This window comes from Ascaphus truei, chromosome 3, assembly GCF_040206685.1.
Source record: "Ascaphus truei isolate aAscTru1 chromosome 3, aAscTru1.hap1, whole genome shotgun sequence".
Lineage (NCBI taxonomy): Eukaryota > Metazoa > Chordata > Amphibia > Anura > Ascaphidae > Ascaphus > Ascaphus truei.
Window position 1 is genome coordinate 324,438,953 of NC_134485.1, and position 19,277 is coordinate 324,458,229.

Sequence of the window (19,277 nt, forward strand, 5' to 3'; positions counted from 1 at the left end):
AGAACTAGATTGGTCATCACTCAAGTCTAGGCGCAAAGTTAACCTTTCCTGTTTTGCCTTCAAATACTTTCTGGGCAAGCTACCCATCTATCTGAACAAGCTCCTCACCCCTACCACATGCAGCACTTATCATCTGAGATCAGACTCCAAAAGACTGTTCATGGTCCCACGGCTCAACAAAGTATCCGGACGTTCCTCCTTCTCTTACCGTGCACCCCAAAACTGGAACAACCTACCAGAGACTCTCACATCCACCACCAGTTTAAGTTCTTTCAAAACCCAAGCTGTCTCACATTTTAATCTGGTCTGTAACTGTTTCATACGCCCATAATATTTATTATCTTTAACTGTGCATGCAATGTCTTGTATATAATGTATACCCTGTTCATTTATGTAACTATTTGTAACCGTGTATTATTTGTCTTAACTCTGTGCCCAGGACATACTTGAAAACGAGAGGTAACTCTCAATGTATTACTTCCTGGTAAAATATTTTATAAATAAAATAAATAAATAAATAACATGAAAGTGGCTGTGATGCTCTACAATATTCTATACTGTAGATTCAATTGTTTGCATTGGCATTTCATCTTCTGGACTGAGGATACAAATAATCTTAACTGGGAGACATCAAAAGCTGCTGCATCTGTTGAACTTGCTCTACAACGAATGCCACGAGCCCCAAACATAAGTGACTTTTTTGAGTTTCTAGTACTGCAGCTGTTTTAAAATATCTTGATAGCCAAATCTCAAAAGCTACCATAATCGAGTTACCAAAAACCATATACCAGAGTCTACTCTCTATGCCGGTTCCAGACAATAGTATGAATGTATTATGATTAAACCATATTCGACAAGAACACAAGCAATTAGATTACAAGCAATCATTGTGGAGATTATTCATCCAGGTCAACTCAATTTAGTTAAGAGGAGGCTGGGATCTGGCAGTACTCATAAACTATGCAAAATACAGTTTGTCCCACTAAAAATAACTCGACCTCAGTCCTGGCAATGTCTTAAGATGCAGAAAAAGTGTTTGACAGAGTTAAATAGAAATACATGTTTTAAATCTCTGACTGGTTTGACTTCATTACCCCTTCTATAAATAACACAATGCTGTAATACAACTGCCAGAACGCTGATAAGATGAATAAATTGCAACTCCTCTGCTGTAACTTGGGACATGCAACCATGATGTTGGTTCACTACCTTCACTTCTCTCTGGAACTCGTAGTAATAACATCCCGACTTCGCAGATGTATGAAAAGAACAAGGATTTATACTGCTGCTCATAATTAAAATGATATCTGTAGCATTCACAAGCAAGTGTCATATGATTATAATAATTGTGAGTGTGTTTTCGATACGGGAAGAGAATAATAACACAGAGACTTTGTTCAGAGGTGCTAGGTAAAGAGGGCACACACAAGGGATAATGGCGAAGCAGGATGAAAGCAGCCAGGAAGATATTTGAAGGGACCACTCGCAAGCTAGGCAATTTGGGGGATAGTATTTGTAGACTGACTGAGGAGATGATCCCCGGAGTCGCAGTCTGACATATAATACTGGACGTGCCATGTAGTGGTGTTGTATCTGATATCAAGACATTCTAATCTAATAAATGGTTGGGGCAAAGCTCCTTGAGTCTTATTTTATTAAAGTTTTGTTCATTTTATGTACAGTTAGTTAGTGGTACTTTTAAAAATAATAATAATAATAATAGCATGTTTTTGTATAGCGCTGCTAGTTTTACATGGCGCTTTACAGAGACATTTTGCAGGCACAGGTCCCTGCCCCGTGGAGCTTACAATCTATGTTTTTGGTGCCTGAGGCACAGGGAGATAAAGTGACTTGCCCACGGTCACAAGGAGCCAATACCGGGAATTGAACCAGGTTCCCCTGCTTCACACCCAGTGCCAGCCAGTGTCTTTACTCACTGAGCCGCTCCTTCTTTTGTAAATAAAGTAGTGGTACTTGTACACTATTCACTTTTGGCTTCTGCTGATATGTAACTCATACTAATGCACCCATACCTAATCTGCTGCATGTAATAAGCAATTTATCTTACTTCCCTGAATACTAGGTACATTTGGGTAAAACATCATTATTATTTTTAAATTAGAATGCAAACTAAGTGTCTGGAATTGTTCTCACTTTGTAAATCATTTGGTTTTCATTTGATATGTAACCCCCCTCTGGGATGGCTATGGGCAGTTAAGGCCCCTGAAGAGCTAACTGCATGAGTTGTTGAAAAGTAGGGTTTCATCCTGTCAAATGGTCTAGGACATCAAGTATACTTTTAGCTCCACCCACCTTCTGGGTCAGAAATACTGAACAATAGCCAAACCCCTCCCCCTGTATCAAGGGGGGTGGTGACCTCACAGAAGGGTATAAATAGAGCTGCAGTGGCTTCTAGACCCGTAGGTTCCTGGAGGACAAGAGGAGAGGAGCCTCACTGCATATAACGTCTGTCTTTAATATGTAACTATATGTTAGTAAGCATAGTCACTGTTATTATTTTTCAGTTAGGGAAAAGTGTCCCTTACGTAACAAGGGCCACTTATAATGTAGGTTTAGGAATTTCCTCTCTTCCTAAAGTGGCTGTGCGTGACACCCCAAGCCAGGGGATTCCTGGAGAAAGGCGCCAGAGTGTTAAACAGGGGACTTGCCTACAGACAAGCCCAAAACAGCACACTGGAAAGCCAATGCAGGGACAAGCAGGGATATGCACAGTATGCCAGGAAGATGGGATCCTTGATAGAAAGTGCACCCCTGCATAGTCCTGGTATGCTGCTGGAAAGCCTCAGATCACAAGCAAGGGACTGCCGTTTATCCACCAAAGTTGTGAGTAAAGTGACAAGCTATGTGCCTCCTTGGGATGCTGCCCGAGCACGCAGGGATGAAGAATGTATGACTCCAGTAAATAAAGAAAACTCATTTGTCTAAATACAGTTCCTGGCGTCCTTTATTACAACTACCAGCCTGCATGGATCCCAACTCCCTGAGAAAAGCGAAACACCTGCACCTATTCACAATGCCATGACGTAACACTCCTATTGGGCCGGGCAAGGAGGGGTTATATCTAAATATATTAAATACATAGGAATATATTTTTAGCTGTCAACACAAACACATCTGAAATGTTTTCAAGCAAGGGGAGGCATGATCCCCTCAACTACGTGGGGTAGAGTAAAAGCAATCCTGGATTAACTTGGTACCATCATATCTAAAAATCAGGCAATCACAGCTACATAAATAAAATGGATAAAGGATAATTTTGTGAAGACTGTATCAGATACCCCATGTAAATGTCGTGGACGTCTCCATTCTCCTTCCGTTCTAATTATAGCTATTGTAAAAACAATTTTCCTAATTTAATTGATCAGTATTATGCTGTCTTGGCTATTTATGCTATTTTAGATTTTTCCACTTCACTATCTTCCTAGCATGCATGATTCAATAAAAACATGTAGGAGGATGTACTGTATATCGAGAAGATCTCCTTGCCCTGGCACGTTATTTTTCCCTTGCCTCAATCTGCTCCAGTTCTTAACACCTGACATTTATATTAGGGGCAAATGTCAACTGGCAAATTAAACTGACACACTGGGGCAGATGCACTAAACTCAGTTAGTCTATTTAAGATACTCTTAACCTAAATTAATTTCAGGTTATTCGTAATGCCTATCCACTAAAGAGAATAACACTCTCAGGGGGCTATGCACTAAGCAGTGATAAGTCGTTTTAGAACGTGAAGTTCCGCCGAGCGCTATGCACTAAGCCGCGCAAACAGGCACTTTGCGCTCTAAAACGGGCTTTTCCTTGAAATTTTTTCTAAATCCAACTTTGCTCATACGATCAGCTGTTTGCGCTGAATCCTGCCCTTCTGCGGGATTCACTAAGCAATGCAAACTGATTGTACGTTAAAGTTGCGCTGAATAAAGCTCACCAGCTAAAGGCAGGTGATAAAAAAAGCTGGACTTAGAAAAAATTCTTTGTTTACCTTTTTGCAGGCACAAAACCAATACAACAGGCCGGCGGGTGTCCCCGGCTGACCCCGTAGGGGTCCCTGAGGGAGGCCGGGGGTCGCGTGGGTGTCCCCGGCTGACCCCGCGGCCGTCCCGGGGTCCCCGCGGGAGTCCTGGGGTACCCGTGGGCCTGCGGTACCAATGTTGTGCCAACAAAAATACTAAACATTATTTCTAACTAAATACACCGCCCTAACACATACAGTACAATAATGTGCAAAATAACTATTATCCAGATATGGATAATAGATTATTTGCCCATTATTAAACACTGCATTAGCATACCTAAATAAAGTCAATAAAAACAGTAGCCAGCTAATCCAATCAATACAAACAGTAACAACATCACCAATTATTTAATTAAACCATTAACCAATGAAACCAATTAATTCCTAAACCAACTGAAAATGAATAGTAACACTAACCAATCAAACCAATTAATTACAACAACATTAATGAATGTAAACATTAAAAGACAAAGAAATACATTCAAACAATCTCTGAAAGAACCATAAAACGCATTAGCTAACATAATACAACATTAACTACAAACGAACACCAATCGCAAACATTTTATTACATTAAGCATGAAAAAAAAACAAACAATGACATCCACATAAGAAACTGACATAAAAAAAACAACAGCAATACCAAGCCACAAATGCCCCCAAATATTGTAATAATAATGTATTAATCTGTACCCTAAAGTGGTACAGATTAATATATTATCAATCAATGTGCCACACCCAAAAAATCAAAAAACCCACATCCAATGAAAAAACCTGTAAAAAGAGACATTTACTAACATTGAATATATTACTTACCATTAGAAGCGGTGGCCCTCCGACTCCCGGGGAAACAGGAAACTCACGTACCTTGAAGGCCTCCAACAGCATCCGATGCCATCCGCCATGAAGATTCGGATCAGGTACCCCAATCTTCTTTTTTCTTTCTTTACTCACCGTCTTCTATCTTCATCTGTAACCATTTCTTGTTCTTCTTTATCTTCTTTCTTCATCTGTCAATCCAAAATAACCCATGTTAAATCCCAGCCGATGCTGTCTCATCGGCTTCTTGGGGTCAAATGAGGCGTCACGGCCTTAAATAGGGCTTGTGACGTCACATTTAGCCTCAAAATAGTTAACAGCCACCTGATTGGCTGTTCAAACCATGTTCCGACTTTTAAAAAATTTGTTTTACATGACGTCACTTAAAGGTAATGATGCCAGTCAATCAGAATGGCTGTGCTTCATTTGCCTTTAAGATGACGTCACGAAATCCAAGATGGTCGGCGTCACATGGTATTTCAGCCAATCAGAGTGTGGAATTGTTTCCCACGATCTGATTGGCTGAAATACCATGTGACGCCGGCTTCTTGACGTCATCTTAAAGGCAAATGAAGCACAGCCATTCTGATTGGCTGGCATCATTCCCTTTAAGTGACGTCATGTAAAAAAAAAAATTTAAGTCGGAACATGGTTTGAACAGCCAATCTGGTGGCTGTTAACCATTTTGAGGCTAAAAGTGACGTCACAAGCCCTATTTAAGGCCGTGACGCCTCATTTGAGCCCAAGAAGCCGAAGAGACAGCATCGGCTGGGATTTAACATGGGGTATTTTGGATTGACAGATGAAGAAAGAAGATAAAGAACAACAAGAAATGGTTACAGATGAAGATAGAAGACGGTGAGTAAAGAAAGAAAAAAGAAGATTTGGGTACTTTTGCTGGATCTTCATGGCGGATGGCATCGGATGCTGTTGGAGGCCTTCAAGGTACGTGAGCTTCCTGTTTCCCCGGGAGTCGCAGGGCCACCGCTTCTAATGGTAAGTAATATATTCAATGTTAGTAAATGTCTCTTTTTACAAGTTTTTTCATTGGATGTGATTTTTGATTTTTTTGGGGGAGGCACATTGACTGCTAATATATTAATCTGTACCACTTTAGGGTACAGATTAATACATTATTATTACAATATTTGGGGGCATTTGTGGCTTGGTATTGCTGTTGGTTTTTTTAATGTCAGTTTCTTAGGTGGATGTCATTGTTTTTTTTTTTCATGCTTAATGAAATAAAATGTTTGCGATTGGTGTTCGTTTGTAGTTAATGTTGTATTATGTTAGCTAATGCGTTTTATGGTTCTTTCAGAGATTGTTTGAATGTATTTATTTGTCTTTTAATGTTTACATTCATTAATGTTGTTGTAATTAATTGGTTTGATTGGTTAGTGTTACTATTCATTTTGAGTTGGTTTAGGAATTAATTGGTTTCATTGGTTAATGGTTTAATTAAATAATTGTTGATGTTGTTACTGCTTGTATTGATTGGATTAGCTGGCTACTGTTTTTATTGACTTTATTTAGGTATGCTAATGCAGTATTTAATAATGGGAAAATAATCTATTATCCATATCTGGATAATAGTTATTTTGCACATTATTTTACTGTATGTGTTAGGGCGGATGGGGGGAGGGGGGTCGTGTATTGATGTTTGATAATTCTTTTTTTAATATACATTTTAATTATAGTGTAGATGTGCAGGGGGTCTCCGGAGCTGACCCGCGTTGGTTTCAGGTCCGAGGACCCCCTACTTCAGGAGATATAGGCCCCGGCCCCGTTATGGGGTGCCGGTATCCCCTGCACTTTCAAGCGTCCGCGTCACGTGACCGGGACATTGAAATTCTGCAGGGGATACCGGCACCCCGTAACGGGGCCTATATCTCCTGAAGTAGGGGGTCCTCGGACCTGAAACCAACGCTATTCAGCTCCGGAGACCCCCTGCTCATGTACACTATAATTAAAATGTATTTATTTATTGTACGATCGCCTGTAACAGCCTTGCATGGAGATGGCAAACCTCCATGCAAATGTTACAAGCGGCTTTTTTTTTTCAATCAGCTAGCGTACGTAAAGGTTAAGAACGCTAGCAGGGGGGAAATACATTGCACGATAAGCCAGTTTTGGGCACGTCCGATAAAAATTGGGCTGGGGGCCTTAGTGAATCGCGCCGCCGGCTTCATTTTTTATCGGACGTGCTAATTTTTTTCGGCCCGGCGCGAAAGCTCGGAGCTTAGTGCATAGCCCCCTCAGTGCCTCATCGGTAAATTTAAATATCAAAAGCGGCTTTAGACCCCTATACTTACCCTGTTGAAAGTCTATTAAGGACTGTAATATTAGCTTCACCATGAATTGTTCCTCAACAAACATGTCAACTTTCTTTTATCAACAGCAGGGGTGTGCAAACTGGGGGGCAAGCGAGATTTTTTTGGGGGGATCGCGGTGCTGACAGAGGCCCTGCTCTTCCGCGAAGCATTTAAATTACATGCTGGGGGACCGCGCGAGGCCTCTGTAAATTCCCTTAGGCTACAGGCCCCAGTCACTGCGTGCACGCACGCCAGAGCGCCTGGCCGCACAAGCACCAGTTTCCTGTGGGCTGCGGTTGCGCTTCAACTGAAGAGCAGGAGATCTGAAGGGGTGAGGGGTGGCGTTTTGGGGGCGCGGCCATGAGGTCACGTGGCTGGTTCGCCCTCATTGGCAAAACTGCTGCCGTGACATGGTCGATGCTCAGCCGCCGCGCCAAAAGACAAAAATCCTGTCTTTTGGCAAAGGCGGTCACGCATAGTGCTTTGTGCGCGTACGCACACACGCCGACTGGGGCCTGCCCCATAGATGGCTGTACCTTGTGTACCTTGTGTGCGGCACGCACACACACCGTCGCGCGCGTAGCCGCGGCCACCAGGGACGAAGCCATACCATGACTCAGATGGCTTCGGCCGGCGCGTCGCCCTGGCAACGTGGCCACGTGGCATGACCCGCGACATCATTTGACCCCACTGCATCATTTGACGCTTGAGACAAGGCAAGGGGGGGGGGCGCGAGCAGTGGGGGACAGTAGGCAGGGGGACGTAGGGTAAAAAAGTTTGCGCTCCCCTGATCTACAGTGCTATAATGCCCTGGACTGTTGACTAGTCACCAAGATGTAACTAATTAAATCTACCACTGTCATTATTTCAATTTCACACCCAGTGTGTCTGCACATTTAAGGGATTTCAATGGCGTCTTCACATCAACAGCCTCCTGCTCTTCACGAAGGAGTTAACGTTTTTTTTTTTGCTATCTCCTTCTAACATTCCTTACCAACACATGAAAAGTAAAACCTGGGTGCTAAGCTGTACTGCACACTGCAGTTAGATCACTCAGAGCCTGCCAGCAGGCTGAAGGTTTTGTTCCAATAAGGAGTGATAATCTCGGTTCATCCCATCCCATTTCTGGACCACGACTTTTTTTGCACGTGCAGTGTGTGTGTGTAAGTTGAAAGTAGGACACAAACGGATAGACATGTCGATGGCAACAGGAAAGTTCTCAAGTTCAACCTCAGGCGGGGGACCGACTTGTGGAGGTATCAACTTATTGTCTATGATGATTTATATAGCAAGATCTGATACTTTCAACACAAACAGATGACCCAACAAGTGCCCCAACCTATGTGTGCCCTCCATTACCAACCTGGTTTGACCAATGTAAGTTAAAGTGATCAATTTATCTTTAGATCATAGAAGAGAGATGCGTGAAGATCCTGGATAAGTCATTAATCAAAACACAGACACGTTGACACCTCCACTTGTATCCAGTTGTAATTTTTTTTTGATAATAGGATGCCTTATTAATAATGTATCAGCCCTCCAGGTCATCATAAGAGCAAAGGCACACATCCAGCATTACATTAAAGACAGAGAAAGATTCAAAGAGCATCCAATACTCTCCCGCTGTGCCGACAGAGCAAAGGTCATTTTGCCAACAATTACCATTCTCCTTCTATTCACACTATACATTGTGAGCATCGTTTAAGCACACGGTCTCTAAGGATACTGAAAAGCATGCGCGTGATATGAATTTAATAAACTCAATAACACTGAGTGTGAAAACCTCAAATGAAATGAATCTGCACAAAGGATGAGACTAAATGGTGTGCACTTGGCAACATAATTACAAACACTGTCAAACATTCAGATTAATGTTACCGATGGTTACAAGTCATTTTCATAACTGCAACCTAGAGTGTATGCAAAGAAGAGACGGGTCCCGCTTGATATTCCAGACCATCGCACAATAAAGAAGCAAACGTAAACCATGTGGATCTATAAAACATCATGCAGGACAGGCCTGTCTCATCTCACTAATTAGAAGTGAGTCTCATCAGACAGCAATCTTATCCATTTCCACCATAACAGGCCCCATAAATGTGATTGGTGTCTCACTCTTGGAATGGAAACCGGGGATGGAATTTTAGTGTAAACCAGTTATTCTGACTCATAATGCTCTATATAGCCAGGGACACACAAATTACATTTTTATGCAGGCGGGGCAGCACTTTTGAAACATTTGTTGATCCGCGTCTCCTTGGTACAAACTGGTGCAGAAAAGCAGCAGATGTGTTACAAAAAGATGTGGCCTTTCTGTTTTTTTAAAGCAAAATGAATAGTAAAAATGTATGTTTTTGTTTCAGTTTCTAATCTGTGTGATGGTTACGATGGTTAAGTCGCATTTTTCTTTTGAATAATTTAATAAACAGTATTATTCTATGTACTTTCTTCTTTTTGCAAGATGCAGTCGACCAGCGGTGCGCAAAGTGGGGGGCACGTCCCCCCTGAGATTTGCTGCGGGAGGCGCGGGGTTTACAGAGGCCCCGCGCACTTCCCGAAGGCATTTAAATTAATGCCGGGAGACCTGCAAGGCCTCTGTAAACTTCTCTTTACCTTGATTCATGTGGCTCCTGATGACGCGTTGCCATGGCAATGTGACATCATGACGCCAGGACGTCTGAGTCAAGGTAAGCAGACGGGGCGCGAGGAGAGGGGGACAGCTGGCAGGGGGACGCAGGGGGAAAAGATTGCTCTTCCCTGGAGTAGACTACTGTGCAAGCAGCAAGTGTACCAGCCACATTATAGAGACCACCGTTTGAGCCAAGCTAAGTACAATTTAAGACATTATGACTATATTGTCTCATTATACAGCTCAACCCCGTTATAACGTGATCCGTTACAACGTGAATCCGCTTATAACGCGATGCAAGCGTGGCTCCCAATTTTCGTATTTATGAATACTTTACAACACGATTATTGGTGTCTTAAATACTTTATTGTACAATGCATACAATTGTACATTATTTCTAACGCGATCCGCTTATAACGCAATGTGATTTTTTGGACACCAAGCACAGCGTTATAAGGGGGTTGACTTGTTGTTAGCGATTGTTTTTTCTCCTTTTGTCTATAAAACCTGACCAGTCCACGCGCCACAGACGTCCACCTTTACCATTCCGTTCATTTTTTGGGAGGGACGTGGAAATCCCCTCTCCCAGAATGTTGGCAGCAGGACTAGGAACTGGTTTCTGGAGACTCCTCATATTGGACCTTTGTGCATATCATTTGTACACAATATCTGTCTCTGTTTTACCTTGTATTTCGGTTTGGTTATATTTTCACCTATTCTTTGGTGATATTAGCGCATTCTTTTTCTTTTCAAACTGTATTCTCTAACCCAGGGGTCTCCAAACTCAGTCCTCAAGAGCCGCCAACAGGCCGGCTTTTATGGATATCCCTGTTTCAGGACAGGTGGCTCAATCAGTAGCTCAGTCTTTGACTGGGTCACTGATTGTCCCGCCTGTGTTGAAACAGGGATACCCATAAAAGCCGGCCTGTTGGCGACTCTTGAGGACTGAGTTTGGAGACCCCTGCTCTAACCTCTCACCGCTCCATGCTGTTTCCTCCTGTCCCTCGCCTCACCCCCAGGCTCCTGACACTGCCTCCTAATTGGCTGCTGCTGGGAAATGCCAATCAGAATGGAGGAAGCTGCCTAGCCCCCGAGCAAAAGCCCTGCTCTCTCCCTGCTCAGGGAAATCCCACGGCCCCCCAAGCCAGTCAGATCACTATGTTCAGAGAAGTAATAGCAGGCACATACATGTCCAGTATTACCTCTAATTGTTTTACTGGACAGTGTCCAAATACAGGACAGTCCGGTTCAAAACTGGACACCTGGCAACCCTACGTGATGTTGGAGTACTTGTGAAACTATCTAACGCTTCAGAATAGAGAAAAGTCTGGTTGTCTTTTCAATTATGTTTGGAGCTGTGTAGCTGCTATAATCCCCTCTGGAAATAAATCCTCACCTGATGAACTGATGATGATGTAGATTAGGGAATGTGTAATAATTCTCTTTCTCAATTAAAACTGCAATTGTGTGCTCATGCCTTACCCTTTGTTTGAAGGGGTCTCTTTTAGAGATGTGCAACTCTTTAGCATGATGTCACAAACCATGCGTCATTTGTCCTTTCTGAGGCGCGAAGAAAGCCGAGACCGTGTTAGAGTTTGCAAGTGATTTACCAGTCATTCAGCAAGGCACACTACAATTTAGTTTCACATGTTAATTTGCTCAATTCTCTGAAAATCGCCACATTCGCTTGATGCTGAGACTATAAGTGGAACACACACACACACACACACATACATACACACACCATGTTTCATTGGACATTGTCTAGCAATATTATTCTGAAATCTTGTGAAATTGCTAAATATAAGTCTAACTTGGCAACATTATTCGTCTTTGAGGCTGGGAAAAACATTTTGTAAGTAATTACATTTTTGGGGGCAAAAAAGCTTAAGATTTTACAAATGCATTTTGGACAGTTTCATACTTTTGTTTAAGATATGTGAGCTCTTTAAACTACATATTTATCTTCTTTTTTTTTTTTTTAAACATCATTGCTTTCAGTGGGAATTGATTTCTTCAGATACATTAATCTGGTGCTGGCTCTAGCTAGTTATAGAGCAGTAGACAAAAAAGATGAAACTCACCACAATCTTTCCCCCGGGACCCTGACTCTTCACGGTGACCCCAAGCCACTGATTTTCTTTACTTTCCCGACTTGTATCCTCTGGGAGAGAAAGAAAGATTTAACTCAGAGGCAGTAACAGCAAGCCTGAGACAGCAAGTGAATGAAAGGCTTAGGCCCGGGCCATAGAGGGGGGGAGCCGTGCTGAGGCGAGCGGCCGCTGAGGCTCGCCTGCAGAAGCTGTGCGATTCCACGCACATACAGGCGAGCCAGCGTCCGCGATCGGAGGTGGGGGGAGACTGTAGGGAGGCGGGGCAGTGACGTCGCTGGGCCAATCGCCCGCGACGCACTGACGTCGACGTCACGGCGCCGACGTCACGGCGCCGTGACGTTGGCGCAGCCCCACTCTCATTGGAGGGTTTCAGCCAACAGCGCGCTGAAAAACAGCTTGGCGCTCGGCTGAAACCTCCAACTCCTCCGCACGCCTGCGGACGCTCGCGTGAGCCCCCTCTCAAGGCATCCTCATTGAGAATGCAGGGGCTCAGCGCGGAGCGTCCGCACGCCTCAGCACGGCCTGTCCATCTATGGACACGTATCACAGACAACTTTGTAGTAAAATTGAGGCAGAAAGGGGTATTTTCACTTTGTGGTAATGTATCCATTGTAATGTTCCGTGTGTACCTACTTGTTACATAGTTACATAGTAGATGAGGTTGAAAAAAGACATACGTCCATCAAGTTCAACCTATGCTAAATTTAGACAACAGATACTTTATCCTATATCTATACTTATTGATCCAGAGGAAGACAAACAAAAAGCCCCAGAGTCAAATCATCCAATGATATCTCATAAGGGGAAAAATAAATTCCTTCCTGACTCCAAGAATTGTCAATCGGATTAATCCCTGGATCAACATCCTTCCCATGTACACTTATTTGCAGTGTTCGACAATCCTATACATTTACACGCCCGGGGCGTGTGGATTTAACCCCCGGGCGAGTAAATATTGGCCCAAGCAGCACACGTGTTTTTTTTTACATTTCCCCCGTTCGCGCTCAAATTTCCCCCGTTCGCGCTCAAATTTCCCCCATTCGCGCCAATTTTTAAAAAAAAATAAATAAGTAATCTCCCTCCCTGATTGGAGGAAGAGGGCCGGCTGGCAGCTCTGGGTCCCCTCAGGTCCCCGGATGTAGGCTGGGAGGGGGGGTCCCCGGATGTAGGCTGGGGGGGGGGGTACCCGGATGTAGGATGGGGGGGGGGGGTCCCCGTGGCTGCTGCTGCCCAGGGCTGGAAGACAAGGTAGGCGCTTCCCCTCCGTCCCACGCTCCTTTGGCACCCGCGCGGGCAGGGTAATAGGAGCGGGAAAGAAGGGGGCGGGACTAGGTGGCGAGTAGATTTTTTGGTTGGGCTAGTAGATTTTTGGGTGATTTGTCGAACACTGCTTATTTGGTATATCTCTGTATACCTTTCCTTTCTAAAAAAGATGTCCAACCTTTGTATATTGGGGAAAGTTCGTAGGAAGAGTTACATGATGCACATATTAAAAAGGGATGTATCAAATTCTACCTCACTGTGGGTTATTTCTTCCCTTTGCTAGATCTGAGATGGCGTAAACCTTTTTGGCTAAAACCCGGCATCAGATATAAACAACTTCTTGCCTTTGCACAAGCACAAAGTGCTATTTTTGTGTGGATATATCCCCTGTGGAGGCAGGGGATTAAAGAGCACAGATTCCCTTCTGTAACACTAATGCATTATCAGTGCTACAAGCAGTGACACGTCTGAAAGAAAAAGATGCATTCAGTAGGATGTTTTGTTTGATCAACCACGGAGTTGCCTTATGTCCCAGTATTGTACAAGGTGTGCCCTGGAGACGCATAACCCCCAACAATGTTACAAACATTAGAGGTGACGAGAGCTGTGTGGCACGAGGCATTGTGGGGGGTCTTGACATATCACCCCATTCTCTTTCAACAGAAGACATCTAATACATGGAGGGATATTACTGCTTAATAAAGAGAACCCATTTCAAAATGGGTGTAAAACAATCCAAAATAAAACCAGCATCGGAATAAACCATGGTTTTTCTATTAAAAGCAATGGGATTTTTCCTTAGCACATATTTAATTTTTTCTTATTTACGTTGCTCCTGTTGTGCCCCCGTCACTGTATTATGAGGACTGACAGCCACATATGGACAGGACCCAAAATCAGAAAGCGCTCAGGAAGGTCCTCCATGATTGGAGAGTACAAGACTCCCCACGTTGCCCGACTCCTCATGTACCTTTGGTGTCAATCTGGATCCGCTCACAGTCTCCTGGCTCTAACGTCAGCGGGCATCCATACAGACCTCCTGTCCGGCTTGCCCTTTGACCTGGTAACCCTGCGGCCTGCGGAGCCCCCACCAACAGCCTGCAAAACAGGTGAAACATTTCTTTTATATAAGCAGCAGTCGGTGGTTGACGTGACATAGGAAGACGTATACAATATTTATGGTGAGAAAAGGGAACCCAAAAGAAGCCCTTTTTGTTTCTTTGAGTACAAAGTAGGTTTGTAAATAGAAATGCACATAGCAAGTAGTGGGACTCTTTACTGCCTAGTATCATCACGCTTTGCTCAGTTAAACTGTCAGGTAAGACTATATGAAGCGTAACAAGTCTAAATAACTGAGTCCCTGATTGAGCCGCCTGTGCTGAAGCAGAGATATCCTTAAAACCTGGCCTGTTGGTGCTCCTTGAGGACGGGAGTTGGGAAACCCTGCTATAGAGGGTGGTGTAAAAGCGAAACAGAGGTCTCGTTAAAGGTGCAGTCCATTCCAGGACCAAAATGAGCCAATGGCAGTGACATGTTTAAGGTGTAAAATCTAAGTGATCAACACCTTACAAAAATCAGACACCTACAGTATAAGTATTTTTTTGAATTGAGTTATTTTGAACACATAATAACCTGAGAAATGTGAAGGGTTTGATTTCATCTGGCTATTCCCTTGTGTGATATTACTACGTGCTGAGCAGGCGTTTGCACAAGCAAGGCTCCCCCCAGCTCTCCTCCTCCATCTTTATTGGTCCTGTGATAGGGACAGAGTGGGCTGCAGGTTGAAACACTTCATTCGCCCCGGTAAAAAGACATTTATTTAACATTTCGGAAGAAACCAAAGGAAACAACAAAAACAATGTTTTCTCTAAGTGTGATTCCATTGCTTAGATACGCCCCTTCCTACAGTATGTTCAGGGTTACCATCTTCTACTGAAGGCTGACCCGGAAATAAATGTAAACGGCGGCGTGCGGCGTTTCCCGGCAACTCCCATCAACATGGCTGTGCGGCATCAAATGGTGCCACGTTGCCATGACAATGGGACGCGACGTGACGACATTACGTGATGTGAAGTTGCCATGACAACGGGGCGCCTTATGGCGCCGAGGCGTCACGTGATGCCATGTTGTCATGGCATCATGATGCCAAGTGATGTCACGTATTTTCCCATTGTCATGGCAACGCGGCACCATTTGACGCTGTGCAGCCATGTTGACGGGAGTTGCTGGGGGAGATGCCAGAGGATGCCAGGAGATGACGTCGCCATCGCCACTGCCACCCGGAGATTAACAAGGTAAATCCGTAGCTCGGAGATACATAACTAATACCCGTAGTCTCCGGAGTGGTGGCAACCCTGAGCACGTTCCACAACTACTAAAACATGCTTGGCCTTGTTCTCTCTTGTATTGGTTACTGGAAAATAATTTTTCCTGGCCTCTCTGCCTCACACCTGTCACATTACTATCTATTCAAAATGCTGCTGCTCTAATCATCTCCTGCTCGTCTAGACATAAATCTGCTTCTGACCTCCTGACCTCTGCTGGTTTCCTATTGCAAAATTCTCTTTTCCTTTAAGGCTCCGCACCTCCATATACCTCAGGTCTGATTCCTCGTTGCACCCCTACTCGCCTCGCTCTCCCCTTTGCACCTTTTACCTCTACCGCCCTCTCCCTTCTTAAACCTATTTCACGAATCTCTCCCTGCCTATGGAACGCCCTTCTACTCAAAATATGTCAGGCACCGTCACTTTCCCCATTCAAAGCCCAGCTGAAAATTCACTTAAAAGAAGCATCTTATTAATGTCTTCCCCTCTACAACTGACTCCAGCTGCCCTTGACCTCCCTGACTGCACGTTTAATACTATACTCTCACTCCTACCATGTCTATAAGCCTCCTAATATACCACTTAGATTATAAACTCTTTGGGGCAAGGCCTTCCACTGACTTATGTTATAATTTACCTGTCGTGTGTATCTCCATTGTTTGTACTTAATTTACCTTGTATTGTAATTTTGAAAAGCACTGGGTAAACTGCGGTGCTACATAAATAAAATTATAGATACATACGGTACATCTGCTTCAAGTAACAATGCCCTCTACTAGTTTTTTTTGTTTTTTTTTTGTTTTTTGCAGGTTTCGGACCAGGGGGTTGGGGTCTCTCAGAGCTGAATCACCCGATTTTTAGCTCTTGGTTCCTGAGATAGTTACCTTTCTAGTTGCTGGTGTTTTCAGTGCCAAATCAGTGTCAGTTGCACGAGCCAATAGGAAGTTCTAACATTATCAGGGGATGACGTTGCAGGTTTCTATTGAACAACCCCTGGGCCAGCTTTAAATTTAACGTAGAATATTGGCGACTAAAAAGGTTAATATCCCCACTCCCCCACCCACTGTCTAATATCTCAGGAGCCAGCAGTTCAGCTTCACAGTTCAAATTCTGTCAAATAGTCAATATTGGAATTACATGTGTTTTTTTGGTTGTTTATTTTTTTTAAACTAACATTACGTTTTAGATAATGGATGTTAACTCTTTGAGTGCCCATGACATTGGCACAAAGTCATATTAAGTGGGATTTACTTTTGCCCCAATGTTATTTACTTTTGCTTGTTTCCAGGGGAAATCGGGGCGTCAGCTTTCAATGAGCAGAGACCGCAATTGGAATGGAAGAGGATCTCCTCTTTCATTTCTGATATGAGGGGCAGATCACAATCATGTGATCACTACTCTAGTGATCACATGACCCCAGTGATGGATTACCCACTAGGTTAGGAGGCCCCATAAGTTGCCGTGTACAAGGTGTTGCGGATCCCCAGCTCTCCATGCAGCAGCGCAGCATGCTACAGCAGCAGCAGCAGGACCAAACCCTGAGTGAATAGCAACATTACTCCATAATACAATAAAAATAATTCTGGCAGTAGTGCATATTTGTCCTCCCTAGGTAACTTTGTGCACATTAGTTCACTTTGTTTGTCATCTTCAGGAAGGTCCAAGAGTGGGACCTAAACGTTGACCCCTGTAATCAATAAAAACTTATACAAAGTCCACAAGAGTTCTGGTTCTTCGTATATTATGAAGAACTGTACACATCTGGATCCCTCGAGCCCTCCATGCGCCCCAGGGGCAGATGAACTGGCTCCTCTCCTGTCTTCCGGAGCATTCGTATGATCAACATACAAACAACTCTATTTATGGAGGTTTGCTAGGAAAATGCAGGAGATCTCTTCAGCTCCCAATGGCTTACATTGGGAAGCGGGAGTTTTGTGGAATACAAATTTGAACATTTCTGCAAATGATCTCAAATAAAGAGGGAGAGATGGTCAGTATGTGTAATACTGTAGTGTTAAATAAGGAGGGACCTGCAGGGATTTCTGCAAGTGCTCCGAATTAAGTAAACTTCAGGGTGCTAATTAAATGTCCTGGCTAGTGTATGTTAAAATGGAAAAGACTACTGTAAGTCTACTCAGCTATACATGGGTTAACTTTCCATCTCGTGGAGTTGTACAAGCGCCAGTAATATCTCTTCTTTCATTATTATACACACTAACCTTCAACATTGGATGACAACTTCACAATAACACTTCAAATAACAGCTCCTGTGCACGGGGTATTTAGCACCCAAATATATGCTAACACATAGCACACAGCCAGACACACACAGACAAAAGCAGCTCAAGAAACTTGAAGGCCCATTTTTCGTTGCCAAAGAATATTCTTTAAAAGCCCTAAGAACAAGCGCATCTTGGAAAACATCTTGAAAATGTGTCCTTCTCTACCAGCCTTCCGTGTCTTCTACATTTTGCTCCCCAGTGTATTCACTCTGTGTTCTCTTAGAAGAAGAGACTGTGAAAGGCTGAAGTGTACAGAGATATTTTGCTTTTATCACACGCCTTAGTAGACACGGAGGGTCCCACTAAGTTGAACCATGAGGCTCCCATCACCCTGGTTGATGTTAAATATAACTTTTATTTTTTTACTAGGTTCTTGCAATAAACTACAAAGAAGGCCACTAGGTCACCAATAGAAAGAGACATTGCAATGTTCTACTTGCCGTGGGAGACAAGCCCATATTGTTCTCCTAGGCAAGTATTTTTGTCCGGAAGATTTACAGTTTAATTTAGCAGCAACGGGGCTTACCAAATAACCAAAGGTATAAAAATATATACAAAACATGTAACAAGGGATTATGTATCAAGTGTCCAGGGTTATGTACAAGATTTATGTAACAAGTGTAATTTATTCATGATTTGGTACCCACCATCACCAATCCTTTCTTCCCTTTAGTACAATGTAGCCCATATTTACTAAGCTAGTAAGGTGCCCTACCGCTTAACACAGCGGACTTTCATGTGTGTCTGATACCCACAATTCAAATAACATTTTTGACCCTTTTAACTCTTGCCAGAAGGTTTGCAGCACCCTGTACTGCAGATCTTCCTTCTAGTGTAGGTATTACATGATTGAACCCCTTCAGTGTACCCATGCGTCGCCCCAAAGGCAGATGCCCGATGGGGCTCCCCAAGAGCTGCTCCCCTCTGCACAGACCAGCGTACTAAGGGTTAACATTTGCTTGTACTTTGTGGAACGTCAACCCCACCCACTGGAATGTTAATGAGCCAAGAGGACACAAAGAACTTTGTATTCACAGCTGAATTTAATCTGAACCCCTTCAGTGTACATCTGCGTCGCCCCTAAGGCGGACAGCCTTTGGCACAGTCAAGGGCAGCTAAAGGATGTGAGCCGTTTGCTGCCATTCGCTAATGTTTGGTGATGTTAAAGCTTCTCTATTTCAATCTGCAACTCACCAGCCCCTTTATCCCCTGCTCCCAATTTTCCAAGTCTATCTGTCCATGACAGGTCTGTGAATTGACTGTATAATCTCTATTCTTTCCATGTAACCATGTATTGTTATAACTCTGTGCCCAGGACATACTTGAAAACGCGAGGCAACTTTCAATGTATTAATTCCTGGTAAAACATTTTTATAAATAAAATGACCATGATCTGCCACTGGTGTCAAAAACATCTTTCTTTCTGATCAATCTCAGCTCACTGAAAGCTGAGATCCTGATCTCCCTTAGAAACCAACAAACATCTATGAAATTGGGG

The 19,277-nt window shown here is 43.5% G+C and overlaps 1 protein-coding gene across 5 annotated transcripts in view; it reads right to left on the reverse strand.

Moving 5' to 3' along the window:
* ITGA7 (integrin subunit alpha 7) overlaps positions 1–19,277 on the reverse strand; it is a 141,916-nt gene that overhangs the window by 52,972 nt on the left and 69,667 nt on the right. For all 5 annotated transcript variants that reach the window (XM_075591283.1, XM_075591278.1, XM_075591279.1 and 2 more), the window contains exons 2-3: positions 14,144–14,271; positions 11,881–11,960 (exon numbers count right to left, since the gene is read on the reverse strand). In XM_075591283.1, the coding sequence (XP_075447398.1) occupies positions 11,881–11,960; positions 14,144–14,271 (208 nt within the window). The remainder of the gene's footprint in view (positions 1–11,880; positions 11,961–14,143; positions 14,272–19,277) is intronic.